This window comes from Phoca vitulina, unplaced genomic scaffold (assembly GCF_004348235.1).
Source record: "Phoca vitulina isolate PV1807 unplaced genomic scaffold, GSC_HSeal_1.0 scaffold12, whole genome shotgun sequence".
NCBI lineage: Eukaryota > Metazoa > Chordata > Mammalia > Carnivora > Phocidae > Phoca > Phoca vitulina.
Window position 1 is genome coordinate 8,956,044 of NW_022589715.1, and position 21,285 is coordinate 8,977,328.

The window sequence follows — 21,285 nt, forward strand, 5'->3', positions numbered from 1 at the left end:
GTTTTAATTTGTTATCTGTCTCTCTCTTTTTCTTTTTTTTTGTTTTGTTTTGTTTTGTGCTTTTCCAAAGTAAAAATAGTTTATGAGTCTAGTCTTTACTCAGTGACTTTGGAGTTCAGTTCAGTTGATTGTCTTGTAACTTTAGCTCTGTGATGGGCTCAAGAATTGGTGTGGTTTTGTAGATTATCTGTTTTTTTTTTCCCTTCTCATTTTTAGGGTGGGAATGACATTCTTTTGTGGATTTTATATCCTAAGGAGAAGCAGGACCTGAAATATGCAAAGGAACCTGATAAATTCAAAGTGCAGAATAGTAAAGTCTGTGTTCCTTATGCATTTAGATCTCTTGCTATAGAAACTCCTTTCAGCAGAGGATATTTCCTAGCTGTTTTATCACTTAAGCTTCAATTGCAGATAACAAAATTATATAAGCTATTTTAAACAGAATTGGATTTCATTTTGGATAATTACTTTTTATAGTTATAAATATTATATATTTATTATATAATTTTGGATAATTGATAGGGTTGGAGAAGTAGGCTTCAGGATGGACATCAGAACGTTCCACAGGAATGGTCCAGCAGGGGAGTTCCTACCTCTGCCCCACCCGGGAAGTGGGAAGCTGTCGGGTTAACCTCTGTTCCAAGACTACACTACTTTAAACATGGTCTTGGGATTAGGAGTCCTCTGGTGGAGCTGATAGCTCTAGAACAGTTTTGTGCCTCTTAGCTCTGCTGCAGCTGAACAGATACCTGTGCACCATTCCCTCTGTCCTGCTTAATGCACTTCTGAATGTAGGTCTTCTACATCTGTTTGGAAGAAATAAATCACAAGGGAGCCTCAGAAATACAGTATTTCCATTCTAGCCTTCCAGGATAGGAAAGTGAACTTGAGGGAAGTTGGAAGCCATAATTGGAAACAACAGAATCCATTTGAGTGAGCTAGTTTAAGGAGAGAGAGATTGATTACAGGGTGTGTTACGGGCTAACAGAACCTCCAGGCAGGCCAGGTTCCAAGTTTACATGCTTCACAGCCAAGACTTTTGAAGCCAAGAACTAACTAACTAACCCTGCAATGGCAACATCCTAGCAGAAACTCCACTACATATATTGCCTCTACCACCAGTCTTGCTTGATTTCTGCTCCAACTTGATCCTGTCAATAAACGCCACACATTGGGGCGCCTGGCTGGCTCAATCAGAAGAGCGTGCAACTCTTGATCTCAGGGTCATGAGTTCGAGCCCCACGTTGGATGTGGAGATTACTTAAATAAATAAAACAAAAGAAAAATAAATGCCACATGTCTAGGGCTATTCTTTGAACACTTCCTACCTTTGTACAAGCTAGAGCGCTTTTGATTATGGATAAGAGAAACTCAACCTCACCCAGTTTAGTATAAAGAGTAAATGTATTGGTTATATTAGTCAGGGTTCTTAGTTGCTAAGTACGAAATTAACTATATCTAATTTAATCAGAAATGAATATAGGATATTAGGTTCTCACAGAATCTCTGGGAAGACTAGAGAACCAGGGTGGGACACTACACTTCCAGGAACAGTGGAAATACCCATGCCCTCTGCTGCTTGGCATCCGTGATGTTAAGCGTGGATGGCAGAAAGGTCAACACGGATGCCCCAGAAGAACATGATATTTCAACCATCATTCTTTTTTTTTTTTTTTTTTTTTAAGATTTATTTATTTATTTTAAGAGAGAGAGAAAGAGAGCAGGGGGCAGGGCAGAGGGAGAGGGAGAGAATCCTCAAGCAGACTCCCCACTGAGTATGGAACCCGATGCAGGGCTTGATCCCAGGACCCTGAGATCAAGAGTCGGACATTCAACTGACTGAGCCACCCAGGTGCCCCTCAACCATCAGTCTTGCCAAACAGTTCATTCTCCCTGCATGCAGCCTCATCCTTACGTTGCTCACTTCTCTATCTGGATGTCATCTTGTCAGCTTGCCTACACGTGGCCCATATGTCTGCATCCTTGGTCCAGGGTATCTGGGGAAAATGTAGTTTAGAGCTTTTAGGAAGGTAAGCTAGAAGTGGATTGGAAGTGGGTATATAGGATCTGTCATCACCCACCTCTTTGGTAACTCAGCATCATCCTTGCTTTCCGTACATGCTTCCTTTCCATATATCAACTTTTAAACAATTGTAATTATCCCTGAATCATTAGAAAATGTGGTATCTTTTCCTCAAATTTAATGTCACAGCATCCTTCTCTGGTTTATTCCTACTCTGGTTTTAGTCACAACCCTGTCTTTATTGCTTGTAACTTCTGCATTCAATTATAAAGGTAAAACTACCTGACAGACCTTATATAAAAATAGAAAGGGAATTGGGCTGCTGAAGGAAAACCATTATACCAAGCAAGGAAGGAAATATAGCTTCTTTAGTCTTCTTTTCCCTGTTTCTGAAACTCATCCTGAGGTCTTCATTGGCATTCAAAATCAAATTCCTCCACTGTTCTCCCCTTAGTCCCTTAGGTGACCAATGTTCTTAACCTGGTCGGGTGACCCAAACCTTTATTCCTAAGAGTTCTGAGCCCTGGGTTAGAAGCAGTGTTCTGTGAGAACAAGTCATTCATAAGTCTGTGGTTGGTATTCCTGGTCAATGCATTATAGGCAGAAAAGGCTAGTCATATTTAGAATAATTGTCTATTCAACAAGAACAAGATGTCTGTTCATTCCAGGATGCTGAGAGTCTAATGTAACTGACATGTTACCAGGAATGGTGCCATGTTGGAAGCCCAGTGTACTCTGTTCCTTGCAGATTGGACACCTGGAGTAATCAGATCAGATTTGGTGAGAGGACATCCATGTGGTGGTACCCATGTGTAATCTCTGTCTGCTTGCCTCTGTGTCCATTTTGTTTACGTGTCCTTTGAGCAGTCATTGTTCTGGCTAGGGAAGGAGGCTGGCTGAAAGCCCTAGAGGAGATCATCTTGTCCTCCTGATATTAATGAGAACCTCCTCTCCAGAGGGAGCCTTTGATAAGCATGGAGACACAAATATCCTCACACTTGGGCCCATCCAGAGGTATCCATCCCACAAACCTCTTTCCTAAGCCTCATTGTTACCAACCTTCTAATCTGATTCTTTCAAGTCCCCGATCACTGTGACAGGTAAATAACCACTCTCTGCGAGTGGGTATGGATGAGTACCTCTGGCCAGCTTTCCTTCAACTCAAAGTAGAAAACCCGATGGTGCCTAATGTCCTGCGCTTCCAAAGGATCTCCCTTCTTCACTGTGCTTCAGAGCCACTCCTGCTTGGGGCTGAGATGCTACCGCAGTAGAATTCTGGTCAGTGCCAGTATATCATGCAAAGCCATCAGCCACATTCAGATTTTTTCCTCCTTACTTGCCATGCCCTAGGGAACTCCTATGAAGCCGTGAGGGTTGAGGGAGAAATGATACTGCAACAGGAGTAGACACACTGGGATGTGTTACTTGTACTTTCAAGACGTGTACTTCTTGAGAGCGCGGTGTTCTGAGCACAGCTGAGTAGGACTTTATGGCTTAGATAAAATCTGGCTGATGATGAAGCTCAGGTTCCATAGTCACCTGGTTTCCTTTTCTCAGTCTTCCAGGTAATTGCACGCCAGGGGCTGTTTCTCAGAAGAAGACTAGTGGGGGGACGAAGAGGTCTTAGCTTGCTTGAAGCCCTGGGGGACTGTGCCCATGACTGTCCTCTGAGGTCTTCCCCTGTGAGGTCTTGCGGTGGGCTCCTTAACACCATCCCTCAGGCACTTTCAGCTCCGTTAGATTGCCCGTTGGGTCGTAGAAAACGGTATTTGCCTTAGCTGCAATGCAGACACCAGGGGCTGTGCGATTTGGTCCTTTAAGGAGGCCACATTTGTAACTGCTGTTGCAGTTGCCACCCCGTTAAGCTGAAAATAATGTCCTTTCTCAAAACTCCATCTGTTTTCTCTTCAGAGCAAACAGGTGAGTGAAACGTGGAAGTGATAAGAATGGTGTGGATATTGTACCCGTGGGTTTCAAGCAGACAGACCCCTTGCTGCAGGGCGGTGTGGGAAGTACTGTTGTGACTCCCCGATCCCCGTGGTGCATTAGGGCAAGCTAGCTAGGAGTCAGAGAGAGCACTGAGTCACCTATCCGTAACATCTGGCGCAACAGCTAAAGATTGTGACTGTCACATCATTTGTGTGAAGGTTTGATCTGTTCCGATTTACGTTTCGGACGACTGACAGATTTCCCTTTACAGAGGGTCTCGTTAGTAGGAGCTCATTTGGCCAGTTTTGAGTCATTACAGGAGAATAGCAAAGGTAAGCTTCCTATTTCTCAAATACAAGCCACACTCAGCTACGCAGTCTCCCAGAGATTTAGGTTTTTATTTTATTTACAAAATAGGTCAAAATAAAGCAGCTTTTATAGCGATGAGAACCTTTATGCCAGAGACCAAATGACAACGAGGTGTAGCTGCATCTTTGGAAGTGTGAAGTAACTTAGGCTAAACCTATTTAAATATCATTTCTAAAAATCGTACTTCAATCCCACCTGCAGCCCAGGAATAACTTTCCTGAATAGGTCATGAAATATTATCAGTCATAATGTTTATAATCTTTAATAAAATGGGAGGTGAGAAATGCAATGTGTTGTATTAGAGTCTCTGACTGAATATAACTTGTTTGGGGTACCCTTTGCTAAGAATTAATTTTAGTTTTCTCAAACACTTCTCCTAGAATGAATCTTCCATGTGGATATTTGCCTCATTATTTTTAAAAAGTGATTTTAAAAAGAAAGCAGTTTCTACAGTAGCTTGTTTTCCATTATCATATTAAATATTTTTTCAGCTCCCTTGGAAATCATTGACTAGCATCATTGAATATTATTACATGTGGAAAACTACTGACAGATACGTGCAGCAGGTAATTTTCTTCATATTGCAACCAATACAATTGCATTAAAGTGAGCTTTGTGTTCATATCTTAATATTTCTTAGCAATATACTTAATTTTAAATTTGCTTTATCTTTTCTGTACTATTTTAAACTATATGATTTCATGTCCTTAAGATATTAAGATTTTAGTCCTAATATTTTCTTTACTTCAGAAGTCATTATGATAAATATTTTGGAAAGACGACAGGGAAAGATACCACTAGAGAGGTATTATTTTCCTTGCAGGTGCTCGGTGCTTCATCTCTTTGTGAGTGTAGTCAAGTGGAATGACCTAAGATGTGAACCAAGTTATTTTTATGGATTATTAGAAATTTAGGCCAATGCCATCAACCATACAGTTTGAGATATTTTGAAAGATCTTCTGAAACCTCCTTAAATGACATTTGTGTCATATATATATCCTCTAAGTCTTTGACCTTAACTGCAGTAGTTAGTATTACTAATTTGATGTTTTGGTACTGTACATAAATTTTTCTCCACAGATATATCTAAAAGCAGGGAATCCTTTAATTTTGAGTCCTCCCTAAATGTTCCAGCTTGAGATAATTCTCTCACTTACTTAATTTGAGTACTATTACTTTTGGGGAAAGGTACTTTTTCCTTAGTGACTTCAGTCAATACTTGTTTTTATATTCTTCTAGTCACAGTTTAGAGCTGGTAAAGAAAGGAGCAAATATATTTAACACAGACATGAGTTTCCCTAAGTTATGTGATCATACAGTGGCAAGTGTTGGGTGCCATAAAAATACATTTTAAGGGTCACTTCTATTTTTTTTAAAGATTTATTTATTTATTTGAGAGAGAAAGTTGGGGGGGGGGTTGGGCGGCAGAGGGAGAGAGAGTATCCTAAGCAGGCTCCTCGCCCCGCACAGAGCCCGACTTGGGGCTCGATCTCACGACCCTGAGATCACAACCTCAGCCGAAACCAAGAGTCGGGCACTGAACCAACTGAGACACCCAGGCGCTCCAAGGATCAGTTTTAAAATGACCATAGTGAGTTGTCGAGATCATGAATAGTGAACACATACCCATGGCTTATTGAAAAGTTTCTAGTGTCAACATCATGTAGAATTCAAAAGTGCTATTTCAAACAACATAGAAGTGAAGACCATGTACTCTGGAAACTTGTGTTTTTCAAGGCCAAAAAAGTCCCTAAAGATGGTGGAAATAATGGCATCATGGGTGGTCGAAAAGTAGTTTTTGGATAAAATTATTTCCAAATATTTCAACTCTGTCTCTAAAAGTTTTATTTTTTTCTTTAAAGATTTTCTTTATTTGAGTGAGAGAGTGAGCAAGTGAGAGCAAGAGCCACATGCACGAGCAGAGGGAGAGGGAGCAGTAGGCTCCCACTGAGCAAGGAGCCCAATGTGGGACTCGATCCCAGGACCCCAGGATCATGACCCGAGCCAAACGCAGATGCTTAACCGACTGAGCCACCTAGGCACCCCTCTAAAAGTTTTAAGTTGTCCTCTTAAATGTTTTGTTTTCTCCTCATTGAGAATGTGGGTGACTGCCTTATATTCTGGTTTGTCTTCTTTTCGGGTATCTACCATATATTGTTTTACTTCCTTGTTTGTATTCATTTACTGTGTTGATCAGTTTCTGGATATGATTAGGTAATCTTTTCCCCATTCCTTTTCCTACATTTGGCTCCTAATTGGGTCCTGAAATCTGATGTGAGTTCAGCTAGGCTTTAAAGTTTATTGCATATCTCTTAACACTTGAGGGTAAATACTTATTTAATTGTACTTAGGGGAGTTATCTCTTTCTTTCTCATGGACCTTGGAAACTCATCATTTCTGATAAAAATATTTTTTAAAGCAAAGAGTGTGTGTGTGTGTGTGTGTGTGTGTGTGTGTGTGTGTTCCAGAAGGGCAAAAAAGAAAGTAGAAACCAAATTTGCAAAATAAAAATGGTTATTTCTTTTTTTTTTTTTAATTTTTTATTGTTATGTTAATCCCCATACATTACATCATTAGTTTTAGATATAGTGTTCCATGATTCATTGTTTGTGCATAACACCCAGTGCTCCATGCAGAACGTGCCCTCCTCAATACCCATCACCGGGCTAACCCATCCTCCCAACCCCCTCCCCTCTAGAACCCTCAGTTTGTTTTTCAGAGTCCATTGTCTCTCATGGTTCTTCTCCCCCTCCGATTTCCCCCCCTTCATTCTTCCCCTCCTGCTACATTCTTCTTCTTCTTTTTTTCTTTCTTAACATATATTGCATTATAAAAATGGTTATTTCTAAGTCCTGTTTATTCACTGGTGGAGCAGTAGAAAATGGACTTATTCACTGCTTTCTTTTTAAAATCTAGGTCTAAAATGGTATTAATATTTGCAGTTCTGTACCTCAGAATCTAGTGAATTGTCTTACAAATGAACACAGTTTGAGAATATGTACATGAAAGAAAGGCCTTTGTTTAAAATGGCAATTTTTGAATGATGTTTTAATATTTCATTTTCTTATGAATTTTTTAAGACAGTGAAGTGGTAATAATTATTAAGCATTGTATGTAAACTATTTTATCTATCTTTTGAATTAGAAACGTCTAAAAGCAGCAGAAGCCGAGAGTAAACTGAAACAAGTGTATATCCCAACTTAGTAAGTAACAGAAATCTTTTAAAATATTTGTCATAGTATGAATTCTATGAAAACAAAATATGTCATTTTGGTCAGTTTCAGCCAGATTTGAATTTCGTTGTGTATCTTATTTTCTGACACTACAAAGCACGAGACTTGCTTCCATTATACCACTACAGTGATTTTTTTTTTAGAAAGAAAAATGGCTGGTGGGAGAAACCCCAAGTAGACAGACAAAAGGATGAGAGGAAAAATGCCATGTGGTATCCTTCTATCAAAGCTGCAGGGAAAGCATCAGAGAACTAACCTCTGAGACTCTATTATTTGAAGCAAATGTGTTTTAGAAAGCTAGCAGCTTTTGAAACTTCTGTGTTATGGAATGGATTTGGGAGGTGTGGTGCACGTTGCCCTTTTGAGGTTGTTTATTTGGTTGCAGATTTTACATTGTTTGCTTGGCAGAATGGTTAAAGAGAGTAAGAAGAACCATACTTTGTAAATGTTGGATAAATAATGAATAGGTATCAGTTGTTTCACATGTCTGGTATTCTATCATCATTATTTGGGGGGGGCTTAGAAATCGTCGTATCAAAATGAATGCCAGTTTGCTTTTCATTTGCTACATTTTAAATGAATTATAATCTTTTTTGAGGCCTTTTGAGATCGTTCATTTGTTCCAGAAAACTTAGTTTATTGAGTACCGTGTGTATAGTGCTATACTAGGTTCTGTGGGGGTTAAAATGAAATGGCTACAAAGTTCTGTGTGCTGCTTCAGGATTTTTCTCACTCAGTACAGTTGTTTTATACCTAGGCTTTTGTTCACTGAATTTTGATAGAGTAATACATTTATATATAGGAGGCCTTGTGGATAATGAATTGTGATATTTTTAAATAATTTTTTTTTATCTCAAGGCAGATAACATGTAATTTACAGGATTCATAATTTTTATTCAGAGCTGTAATGTCCCTCCTGCAGTGGTTTCCAGTATTTTAGAACATTTTATATTTTATTTGAGTAATTTATAGAAGAGCAACTCCCCAAAGAAAACAGTGTGGCGATTCATAAGTCAGGTTTTTAGAAGCAAGCACAGCAGCTTTCTTGGCCGTTGTAGTGCTGTCACATCCAAGGGAAAGTACATCTAACCAGTTTTCACCTAGTAACCCAGAGAATTGTTTCTGTTATGTTTTGCATTGACTTCATTGGAGTCTTGATCTAAGTCAAAGACCAGCAAGCTGTAGTCTGCAGGCCAAATCTGACCTGCTGCCTATTTTTGTAAATAAAGTGTCATTGGAACACAGCCATTCTCATTCATTTATGTATTATTTATGTGTGCTTTCATGCTTCGATGGCAGCATTCAGAGGTTGTGACAGAAATTGTAATATCCACAGAGCTGAAAATATTTACGATGCCAACCTGATCTAAGTGAATGATGTAAAAGTTACATAAATCTTCTACATAAATGGAAGGTATGAAGTTATCTTGAGTTGGATAAGAATCTGAGTCCTTTGAAGAATTTCACAATTAACTCTGAAATCAAGTATTTTGAAACAAATAATAGATTAAGAATTATTTTATGCTGTCATTCGTTTGAGTCCAGCAGTCTCCTATATGCAGAGCACTCTGTTCAGTACTAGAGGTAGTAAGGTTAAGAAGACAGATACATTCTAGCGTGGGGGAGACAGATGCGAAACAGTCACCCAGTGTGACAAGTACTATGATGGGGAAGAACAGAATAGTTTTTATGAGAATTTGTACAGGAAAACCAGACTCAGTTGATGCTGTCAGGAAAGATTCTTGTGGAAGTGAGTCTGAGTGAACTCTGGAGGAGGAAGAGGAATTAACCAGGTGATGGAGGCTTTCCAGGCCAAGGGGATCCTGAGATCGGAAGGGGCAGAACAGTAGTTAAGGAGCTGAGACAAAGGCAGTGTAGCTGGTGTCAGGAGAGCGGTGAGCTGCGGGAGGCTGGTGTGGTAGGCAAGGGCCAGGAGTGTACCCATCTGATGAACAGTGGGAATGGATTTTAAACAAGGAAGTGTCATGATCAAATTGGTGCTTTAAGATCACTGGCTCTATTTTATTTTATTTTATTTATTTATTTATTTTTTATTATTATTTTTTAAAGATTTTATTTATTTATTTGAGACAGAGAGAATGAGAGAGAGAGAGCACATGAGAGGGGAGAGGGTCAGAGGGAGAAGCAGGCTCCTTGCTGAGCAGGGAGCCCGATGCGGGACTCGATCCAGGGACTCCAGGATCATGACCTGAGCCGAAGGCAGTTGCTTAACCAACTGAGCCACCCAGGCGCCCTCACTGGCTCTATTTTAGAAAATGGTTTGGGGAAGAGGAGTAATAGTGGATGTAAGGAGACCCAATTATGAAGTTCTTGGAGAAGAAAGGTGATGGTAGCTTGACCTGGAGTTGTGGCCCTGGAAATGGGACACCATGTGGAGGTGATTAACGTGTATGGAGGGTAGAGGGGAGATGTCAAGCTAGAGTCCCAGATTTCTGGCCAGCACAGCTAGGTGGATTGTTGTGCCCTTCACCAAGCTAAGAAACTGGCAGAGAAGGAGGCTAGGTCATTTTGAATTTGCTCTATCCAAAAAGAGGTGTTGAATCTGATGTCGGATGTATTGATCTTAAGTTCAGGGGAAAGTTTTGCTCTAGAGATACAAATTTGAGCTTCATCAGCATATAATATTGTGTTTGAAACCATGGATGAGCTTTCTTAGGAGGAGCAATAAGAAAAAAAGGGTCTTGGGCCAACGTTGAGGAAATCCAGGATTTATGTATCAGAAAAAGTAGGATAGCAAGGTGAGTGCATTATCACAAAAGCTGAGAGAGGAGTGTGTTTCAAGGAGCGGAAGAGATTAATTAATTATGTCAGATGTTGATGAAAAATAGCCTGAGAATTTAGCAACATGGCATTAGGTCATTCATTGGTCATCTTTAATGTAGTGGTCGAGGACTGCATGTAAGCCAAGGAACTGCAGAAAGTCAAAATGGGCAGCTCTCAACAGAAGTGGCTGGAAAGGTCAGTCGAAGGAGTTCTTCACTTTGAGGGGGTAGGTTGGAAAAGAATAATAGAGTTTTTTAAGTAGGAGAAATATGTTTACATGATAATGAAGAGGGTCCAGGAAAGAGAATCAAATGTACAAAATTCTCGAGAAGAGGGCAGTAGGGGTAGAATCTGGAATACAGATGAGGGAGAAGAGGTTTGGGCATTAGCTAAAAGGACAGTTTCATATAATGCAGCTTTAAAAAATTTTTTTTGTATGTTTGTCTTAAAGTTTATTCAAATGGTCACATTGAAATCATTTGTCACCTGAGAATTAATCTGTAGGTACTTAGATTTGCAAAACGGATTTTAAGTGATTCACATGTCTGCATTCATTGAGTCTTTGCACACTTGTTTTCCTTTTATGATTATTATAATTATGATCAGTGGTTTATTTAGTCAAATAACATGCAAAATTCAATTGAACAACTAAGGTTGTGTTTGCTCTCTTTCTTTTTTCAGGCAGCTCACCTGTAAATTTGTATTAGCTCTTTTTCAACACATATATTTAGCCCTGGGTTAAATGTCAGAAATTTTCATATTTTGAGGGAAGCCTTCTGAGATTCAGTCAGTCACTTGATTTAAGGGGGCCATCCTTCCTATCTATATCTAGTAGATTCTTAAAAATCAGAAGTATTTATTACATACCTTTGGAAATCTTAGTCATTATAAGTCACCACTTTTAATCATGTACATTTTCATCTGCAAACTATAAGAAAATAAACACATTCTGTCTTGTGTAAAATGTGTTTTAAAAAATGATTTGTCTTCAAGATACATTGCTGGCACAGGTTAGAAGTGTAAATAATAGCCCTATTACAAAGTGGGGACCTCACTGCATACAGAGGTTAAATGATTTCTTCTGGGGGTGGTGGTGAGGTGTCACCTAAGAGTTACAGTAACAATGCCAGAAAGAAATCTTAATTTGCCGTCAGGCCAAGTTTACACATTAGGCTTTCACTGGTAAATGGAATTGAAGAAACAGGAAACAGCAAAGAGGAAACTCCTGAGCCGACTCTGTGTTGAAACTCCACGTGTCTTGATAGTTGTGAACTCTCATTACCTCAGTAGCCGTGGGGAGTTCTAGTCTGCATTCAGTCATTCAGCATTCATTGCTAACAGATGGTTGACTAGTTTATTTTGCTTGTTTTCCGTCTAGCAAATAGACGTGAAAGCTCCTCTAGAATGAAAGCTCCTTGAGGTCAGGCACTGATAAATATATGTTTAATAAATTCTGAGTTTATTTGAGAACATGTCATGTGCACCTGTGTAGTATTCTAGGGCATGGCTTTATAAGCAGGGGAGTTAGCTTACCCCACGTGGGGAAAAGTTAGCCATGTTTGCACCAAGTAAGTACCAAGGTAATCTAGGCTACCTGTCTCTAAGGAATTATGGCCTCTGGGAAATTTGCATATAAACACTTGATAGATGTCTCCTTCTCATCCTCCTAAAAATTTTTTCTTAAAAACCTCAAAATACATTGGTTGGCTTTTCTAATGTCAAGTGCTGTGTAATCTTTCTCATAAAAATTCAGACGTCATAGAAATCATTATCATAAACGGTTAAATCCCCTGAAATGCCAACTTAGATTCTAGAGATACGCTCTGTTGACATCCACAGGGTCTTTGTTGAGCGCGTGGCTTTTGTGCCGTTCCCTCAGGAGCCCGCGCCCTGTCAGCAGCTCCCACACCAGCGGCAGGAGTGGCGCGGTGGCTCTCCCAAACACAGCACGCCGCTTTAACTTAATTGTTTGATCCCCCCAAAGTATTTTTTATTCTCAGGAGAATTCATGGTAAGTAATAGAGCTTAGGAGCTTGTGTCTTTCAAAAAGCCGCAGAGGGTGTTCTAAGGAAATTGGGTTCGGGTGGAGGAGAGCTAATAATGGCTATCTTTACTTTGTGCGTATCAGGCATAAGAGATTGGTTTTTACATACCCTTGTTTTGTACAGATGAATGGTTTGAGTTCATTTTAATCCCTTACGTTTACCAGCTTATTTCTTCTTTACCAAACATTCAGATGTTTATATGTAGTTAAGATAAAGCAACAGAGAGATAGACTTTTGCCTTGTTATACAGGTCATTTTTATCACCTCACTTTATATTTCATTGAAAGCAGCAAACCAAATCCCAACCAAATATCTGCCAGCAATGGCAAACCTGGTGCTGTGAATGGAGCCGTGGGGACCACATTCCAGCCACAGAATCCCCTCGTAGGGCGAGCCTGTGAGAGCTGCTATGGTAAGTTGTATGGTAAGGCGGCTTTCTCCTCTCCTTCGGGGCCTGGGATGCGGTGCGTGGCCCTGTGCTCCCACTGCGGGGTGGAAGGTGTTGAGCAGCCCTCTCGAGGTACCTGAGGCGCACCTCTCAGAGAGCAGGACGATGTGAGTAGATGCCCACCCTTCCCTTCGGCCTGGACACTGAATTTTGGTCCTGGGTTTCCCCTGCTTTGCTTCTGCAGGGTCCTCTGTTGAGTATCCCACTGCAGTGTTTGCTAAGCTGCGTTCAGAGTTGTTGCTAGCTTTGTGCAAACCATGGTTCCACGGAATATACCAAATCCTATTTTGGAGTTTCTTAGTATACTTTGACAGAGGCTCCAAAAAGTTCTGTCAGGAAGACCTGTGTATGGATGAGGTGCTATTTATAATCCTCAGACCTGGTTCTGTCAGAGCGCACTGGTTTGGGAGATGCTGTTCTATGTTTGCCTTTGCTTTCAGGGCCCTGGTATATTTATCAGTATCTGTTCATGTCAAAATCCTAGCAGACATGGGCAGTATTACAGCTTATTTGACCTGGATGTTAGATTGGTTTGGTGAGATGAAGTAATTGATAGACTTTTAAAAAATATATATTTTATTTATTTATTTGAGAGAGAGAAAGCGAGCACACATGCGCACGGGGAGGGGGGGGAATCTTAAGCAGACTCCACGCCCAGCACAGAGCCCGATGTGGGACTCGATTTCACCACCCTGAGATCATGACCTGAACCAAAATTAAGAGTCGGATATTTAACCAGCTGAGCCACCCAGGTGCCCCGATACACTTTTTTAAAAAAAATTCTTGCTATTTTATTGTCTCTCTTAGCTTTTTTCCCCCCACTTTTTGTATTTTTTTTAAGTAATCTCTACACCAGCGTGGGGTTCTAACTCAGACAACCCTGAGATGAAGAGTCGCATGCTCTACTGACTGAGCCAGCCAGGCGCCCCACACTTTTGGTATTTTTATACTTATTTAAAATCTCAAACAACATAATCTGTTCATGGATATCAATGACATTATAATTTATGTTTCCTTACAATCAAAGTGGCCCGGGGTGAGAGAGGGAAGGAAAACTAGTATTTTTGAAAGTTTACTTGGTGCCCAGTTTTTTCTCTCAGCAGCCCTTTGGAGGGATAGCTGTAGCTTACTGCCCTAAGGGCACAGAAACGAGGGGCAATGCGGCCTCTGCTCTACTTCACACCAAGCTTCAGTGTTAGAAAAGCCCTTTTTTTTTAAATTTAATTTTTATTTTTTTAAGTAATCTGTATACCCATTGTGGGGCTTAAACTCACAACCCCAAGATCAAGAGCTGCATGCTCTACCAACTGAAGCCAGGCACCCCTAGAAAAGACTTTTAAAACTAGGTAACATAGGGGCGCGTGGGTGACTCAGTCGGTTAAGCATCTGACTTGATTTCGGCTCGGGTCATGATCTCAGGGTCATGAGATCAAGCCCCATGTTGGGTGTGGAGTCTGCTTAAGATGCTCTCTTACCCTCTACCCCTCCCCCACTCACTCTCTCTAAAGGTAAATAAATAAAAATAAAAAACGGTCATATAATTTTCTTACCTGAAACCAAGGAAAGTATGATCCAGGCAAATTGCTGACTTCATAGAAATGGTACATTTCTAACCATTTTTCTGCACCATGGAAGCACAAAGGGAAATATATGTACATATACATAATTGTGTATTGCATCATGAGTGTCTTTGAATTGGAAACTCTTAGATATTGAAGTTTATTTGTATTTAAATGAAAATAAAAAGAATCCTGCAGACAAGTGGTGGCTTAATCTGTCTTATTTTTGACTTACCCCTTTTACACTCATATGTAGTCTCACATATCCTTTTAAATAATTATTCTGTCATTTTTATGTGTGCATGACAAATGAGTGATTTTTATTTTATATTTATTTTAGACTCATTAAATAATATCATAAGATGTATCTCATAACATGCATGTAAGATTTATCTTTATAGAATTTGGTGTTTTCTTTTTGTCACTTTTTTTAAGATTTTCTTTATTTAAAAAAAAAGATTTTAGATATTTTAGAGAGAGAGCACACAGAAGGGCTGGGCAGAGGGAGATGGAGAGAGAGAATCTCAAGCAGACTCCTCAGCCTGATGCAGGGCTCAGTCTCATGACCCTGAATCATGACCTGAGCCAAAATCAAGAGTCGGACACTCAACTGACTGTGCCACCTAGGCGCCCCTGTCACTTTTTAATTGCATTTGAGTTAATTATGTAAGGGGAAAGATGTTGCTTGACAAATATTAAAATGCCATGTCATGGTTAACTTGGGTAAAGATGTACATTTAAATATGAGTGAAATTTTATATTCAGAATCAAAAATAGGAGCCTAATATTTATGATTCTTAAAATTTGTGTTTAAAAAAAATCAACTTATTTGACTTATTGTTTCTAAATTATAAGAGGAAAGGTTTTGGGCTGCTGTTTGCAAGGAGTCCACTAGAAATAACACATGATGGGTGCACAGTATTATTCTCAATAAACTAAGACACAGTTTGATTATAATGGTCAGTATATTTTCTCTTTCTGACATTGGCTTGTGAAGTGTTAGTTGACACCTTAATGTACTGTTTGAATATTTTGACCTGACGAAGGTAACTTACAAATCAGGGGGAAGAGTATTCCAAGGCAAATGTAGAGAATTATAATTTTTATGTACCTCGTTAACTTAATGTTTCAGTGCCAGTGTTTCCTGTCTTAAACTTCAGATCCACTGTGGGAATACTTTAAATGTTATATGGCAGTAATTCAAACTGCAGAACAAATCTGACAATGGCTTGCACTGTTTAGCTAAGTGATATATCAGCCAGGTTATTAGGTCCTAAGCATTCTGTGATCTTGGCTGCATATGCTCACTGGATCTAGATTTAAATAGTCTTTTTTTTTTTTTTTAAGATTTTATTTATTTGACAGAGAGACACAGCGAGAGAGCAAGCACAAGCAGGGGGAGTGGGTGAGGGAGACGCAGGCTTCCCTCTGAGCAGGGAGCGCGATGCAGGGCTCGATCCCAGGTCCCCGGGATCATGACCTGAGCTGAAGGCAGATGCTTAATGACTGAGCCACCCAGGCGTCCCTGGATTTAAATAGTCTTGAAAGGGATTGTGTTTTTAAAGGGAGAAATATTAAAATGGTTGTTTTGTTCATTTATTAAAATAAGGAAATGGAAAACAGTTATCTATTTCTGACAGATCCCTGCCTTAATCAGTGGGGCCTCTCTGAGCACCTTAAACTCTGAGGTAGTTTCTGAACCATCGATTTGGTGACCTAGACTTAGACTTTAAACACTAATCTAACAATAATAATACCTTTCTGATAACTTATTTCCAGAAATGTACACAATAGAGGGTATTTTTAATTAATGAAACTCCCTCAGTAATAGCACAGTTTATTATATAGGATACTTCCATCTATTAGCTTCTTTTAACAGGAGCCACAAGTACTCGATATATATATAGAAGTAAATGGTTTAATGAATTCTGAATCTTGAAAAATAACGTGCATGTATTAGACTTTTATGTTTGGTGAACTGGGGAAAGAAAAGTAACACTGTAAACTAAAGATGACTTTGGAATATTTTAAATATATTTAATGGTATGTGTATTGATGTTACAAATTACATAGCATTCTTTGTTTTTCCATATTTTTCCTCTGTCTTTAGCTACACAGTCTCATCAGTGGTATTCTTGGGGCCCACCTAATATGCAGTGTAGATTGTGTGCGACCTGTTGGCTCTATTGGAAAAAATATGGAGGCCTGAAAATGCCCACCCAATCGGAGGAAGAGAAGTTATCTCCCAGCCCAACTACAGAGGTATATGAGCAGTAATCTTTTATGTTGATGAATGTCATTTCAATGGCTAGATACTCCTTGGAAACAGAAGTATAGTACAGGATAACTTAAAAGCAAGCAAAACTGTTGTTGTTTTTTTTTTTAAGATTTTATTTATTTATTTGACAGAGAGAGAGACAGCGAGAGAGGGAACACAAGCGGGGGGAGTGGGAGAGGGAGAAGCAGGCTTCCCACTGGGCGGGGAGTCCGATGCGGGGCTCAATCCCAGGACCCTGGGATCATGACCTGAGCCGAAGGCAGACGGTTAACGACTGAGCCACGCAGTCGCCCCGCAAAACTGTTTTTTTATAACTAAACATAACACCATAATATTTAAGGTGGGCGTAGAGAGAGGGTAGGGACAAATCAAAGTTTTTCAGGTATTCAAAATATTATTCTTGTGTGATTACTCAGACAAAAGAACAATGTGTGTGGGAAGTGTTAGCATAAGTAGAGAGCTTACAAACTAAATGTTTTAATTGCTCTTTGGAAACAGTTTGCAACCTTTAAATACTGTCAAAAATATGTCTTACTACATAAAGTAATAAATACGAATTGGACATTTTTCTGCCCCTGGGCTGTCATAGAAGGGACAAAGAAGGTGGTATGGACTCAATCTTGAGGTACAACAATTGAAATACAATTTTGGTAAAATTCTCATAGATTGCAGATATAAGCACCTATGTCGACCAGAGGGAGACTTTAAGGCCTAACACGATCTCAGGACTCCTTCACTATTAAAAAAAATAAAATAATTTAATTAACCCCCTTGGCAGTTTTTTGCTATTGTGAACTTGATTTTGGATTCTTTTTTTTTTTTTTTAAGATTTTTTTAATTTATTTATTGAATGAGAGAGAGAGCACATGAGAGGGGGGAGGGTCAGAGGGAGAAGCAGACTCCCTGCCGAGCAGGGAGCCCGATGCGGGACTCGATCCTGGGACTCCAGGATCATGACCTGAGCCAAAGGCAGTCGCTTAACCAACTGAGCCACCCAGGCGCCCTGATTTTGGATTCTTAAGGTCAATATCAATTTATTTATTTATTTATTTATTTATTTATAAAAGATTTTATTTATTTATTTGACAGAGAGAGAGAGAGAGTGAGCACAAGCAGGGGGAGTGGCAGGCAGAGGCAGAGGGAGAAGCAGGCTCCCCACAGAGAAGGGGGAGCCCGATGTGGGACTCGATCCCAGGACTCCGGGATCGTGACCTGAGCCGAAGGCAGTCGCTTAACCAACTGAGCCACCCAGGCGCCCAAGGTCAATGTCAATTTAAAAACCAAAATAGAGGAAGGAGTGCACTTGTGATGAGTACAGGATGATGTATGGAAATATTGAGTTACTATATTGTACACCTAAAACGAATATAACATTGTGTGTTAATGAATTGGAAATAAAAGAAACACTTAAAAAACAAAAACAAGATCACACACCCTCCCACCCCTACCCAGTTTCCTTCTCTACACCCCTACCCTCTTCCCAAAAATGCATACTTCTAAATTTCCTCCTTTAGGGGTAGGGTATTAAGTTATAGATGCTTCAGTGAAGAACTTAAAAATTGCCTTTTCTCTGAGCCTGATGCCAGTAGCATCCTATCCTTTATGTGTCTGTCGGTGTCTGATTTTGCAGGACCCCCGTGTTAGGAGTCACGTGTCTCGCCAGGCCATGCAGGGGATGCCAGTCCGAAACACGGGGAGCCCAAAGTCTGCAGTGAAGACCCGCCAAGCTTTCTTCCTTCACACTACATATTTCACAAAATTTGCTCGTCAGGTCTGCAAAAATACCCTCCGGCTGCGGCAGGCAGCAAGACGGCCGTTTGTTCCTATTAATTATGCTGCCATTAGGGCAGAATGTAAGATGCTTTTAAATTCTTAACCTTATGTGTCGTGCTTCTGACCATTTTCTCTCCTTCCCTGTCTCTCTTTTTTTGTTTGTTTTTTTGTTTTTGTTGGCAATAAACATAAGTTCTTGTGTACAGCCTTTTATTTGGTTTATTTTTTTAACATTGTTTTTGTCTGCTGCCATTTGTATCATGCCAACCTAAAAAGGAAACACTGGAAGTCCCTCCACAGAGAGGATAGTGCTCAGCAGAGAATCGGTGGGAGGCACCCTTGTCCAGGGAGGTCTTGTGATGGGATTGCCCGAGAACCCTTACGGGAAGGCACTTTTCACCTGCAAGGTCGTGCCGCGATGTAACCCCTAAGGACGGTGTCCCAGTGAAGCCCCTTAGACGAGACATGCAGCCTGCTCTTACATGGCTTCATTAGGTTCGAATAAAATTTGCCCATTTACATTAATTAGAAATTGCATGTCTTTGTAAACCTCTCATTTTCCTTTTACAGTCGTACAATATTAATGGAAATTCACAGTGCTTCATAACAAACACTATTTTGGAAGTTATTGGAAGATGGAGCAAATTATAAATGGATTTTAGTGTCTTTGGGTGAATTTTCTGAAAATACATATTTAGTTTTTACAGGCTAGTGACCAAATTTATGGGTTGAGCATTCTTTATATTTGTCCAATTTGGTTTCCATTTCATAGTCATACATATATTACTGCATACCATGTACATGACTATTACTCTCATTTTCAACATGCTCAGTCTTGCTTATGTTTCATTTTTGTTGTTGTTGTTAGAACAAAGGTCATATGTATCAGTGAATTGTGGGTTGTTCTGTTATTACCATGTACCCCTCAAATGTGTCCATACTTTGTGTGCTAGCTCTGATTCTAGCCTTGCTATGTTTAGTCACAGGCCTGGCTCCACGTTAGAGCCATGCAGCTTTCTCCCTTAAAGGATGAGCAAATTTGCTGTCTGGCTTAACAGAAAGGAAATTGTGTAGGCATTTAGTAGATGCTTTTTCTGTGTGAGAAAAGAAATTTCTTGTTATGAGATGTTCCATTTTGATTTAAGGAGGGTATCCATGTAAGGAGGGATAATTGAAAATCATTTTTTGTTCCTAAAGGTAATTTTCAGCAGAATGGTTGAAAGGCTTTACAACTTACAGGTAAAAGCTTTATAAGGAGAAGAAAAGTGCTTTGTAAAGAGAGTGGAAAATGGCAGTACTCTCTGAGTCCCATGGAGGGGAATTTAGCTCCATTAGACTCATGTGTATTTGGAACTTAGGCTGATACTGATATTTCATGCTAGCATTTCTCAGTTCATGGATTTATGCTCTTATCCTTTTCTTTTCTTTTTTTTTTTTAAAGATTTTATTTATTTATTTGACGAAGAGACACAGCGAGAGACGAAACACAAGCAGGGGGAATGGGAGAGGGAGAAGCAGGCTTCCCGCGGAGCAGGGAGCCCAGTGTGGGGCTCGATCCCAGGACTCTGGGATCATGACCTGAGCCGAAGACAGACGCTCAACGACTGAGCCACCCAGGCACCCCTCTTATCCTTTTCTTAACCATTTTAAGGAACTGGAAAATACTTACATTCATCCAAACTGCTTAGCTGATTTAAAACACATTTATAGTTTCTTAACTAAACAGGATAATAAAACATATGAGAAAAAGAATTGAATGAAATTCTTCCATTAAAATTGGCCAGGATCCAGTATCATCTTTGTTCCTATGAATGGAAAAGAAATCACCAACTAAATTGGCAGCTGAGGAAGCTTCTGTTTCCCATGGCTCTTCTGTTAGTTTCTCAGTTAATACGCAAATTGCCTTTATTTTTATTATTCTTCAATGAAGTGTATTTTTCCTGTTACCTCATTTTATATATTATTCCTCAATTGAAAGGCCATGCTACTAAATAAAGGGGGGGTCAGTTAAATTACATGTGTTTTATTTCTATAAACATATAGCTATAATAATAATAGTAATAAAAGAACAGGGTCATTTGGTGTGATGAGATTCAAGGAGCATATTTTGCGTTGCGCTTCTTTGGTCAAGTTACATATAGAATAGATTCTCAAAATAATTTTACCTTGAAATTTAAAATTACAAAGTTTCAGCAGCCATCTACTGTTACTTTTTTTCAGACAAGCAACTAATGAACTCTTCTAGCATCTAATTGATTCTTACATCATCATCTCCTGTCTTATATGTACCTTGTTACCACCTCTTCAGCAGATCCCTTGATCTTGGATTGTTATGGAGAAGATAAACTGTTAATAACTTGATGTCTGTAGGCAACCGTGTCTATGGTCCAGTGGGAATGCATAGGTGTATTGTTTTTTAGTAAGCTTTCCTTGGTTTCTCAAGGGCAATGGTGACCCCCATCCCTCCTCAAAAAAGTTAATCCCTGTGATGCAGTATGAATGTACGTTCAGATGAGATGAAAGTCTAATTCCAAAGATACTGATGGATCAAGAGCTCTAACTGATGCATTTTAGAATAATTCATAATATTCAGGAAGGTAAGTAGTTTTTCCTGTGAACTTGAGAGTTCTAAGCACTATAGAAGCTGACCCTTTCCATGGCTTCTGGCCTTGGCAGCACCATCAAAATCATGTCCTAGCCAGAGTTCACAGGGTGACAGACTGCGTGAGAGTGAAGGGAAAAGCTAAGGAGACAAAAATCTCAGATTGTGCAGAGCATAATGGTAACTATGAGTGCTTGACTTACAAGTTGATCCTTTTAGAGGAATTTTTTTTTTGGTTTATT

At 39.6% G+C, this 21,285-nt stretch overlaps 1 protein-coding gene across 7 annotated transcripts in view; it reads left to right on the plus strand.

Moving 5' to 3' along the window:
- Positions 1-21,285, plus strand: part of MTA3 (metastasis associated 1 family member 3) — a 236,587-nt gene that overhangs the window by 173,851 nt on the left and 41,451 nt on the right. For 6 of the 7 annotated variants that reach the window (XR_004300276.1, XR_004300277.1, XM_032410402.1 and 3 more), the window contains 5 exons: positions 4,813-4,887; positions 7,466-7,524; positions 12,671-12,795; positions 16,501-16,652; positions 18,299-18,521. Coding sequence is in view for 5 of the 7 variants with exons in the window: in XM_032410402.1 (XP_032266293.1) it covers positions 4,813-4,887; positions 7,466-7,524; positions 12,671-12,795; positions 16,501-16,652; positions 18,299-18,521 (634 nt within the window). In the remaining 2 variants the exon portion in view is untranslated. The remainder of the gene's footprint in view (positions 1-4,812; positions 4,888-7,465; positions 7,525-12,670; positions 12,796-16,500; positions 16,653-18,298; positions 18,522-21,285) is intronic. The other variant, XM_032410399.1, reaches the window with a different exon arrangement.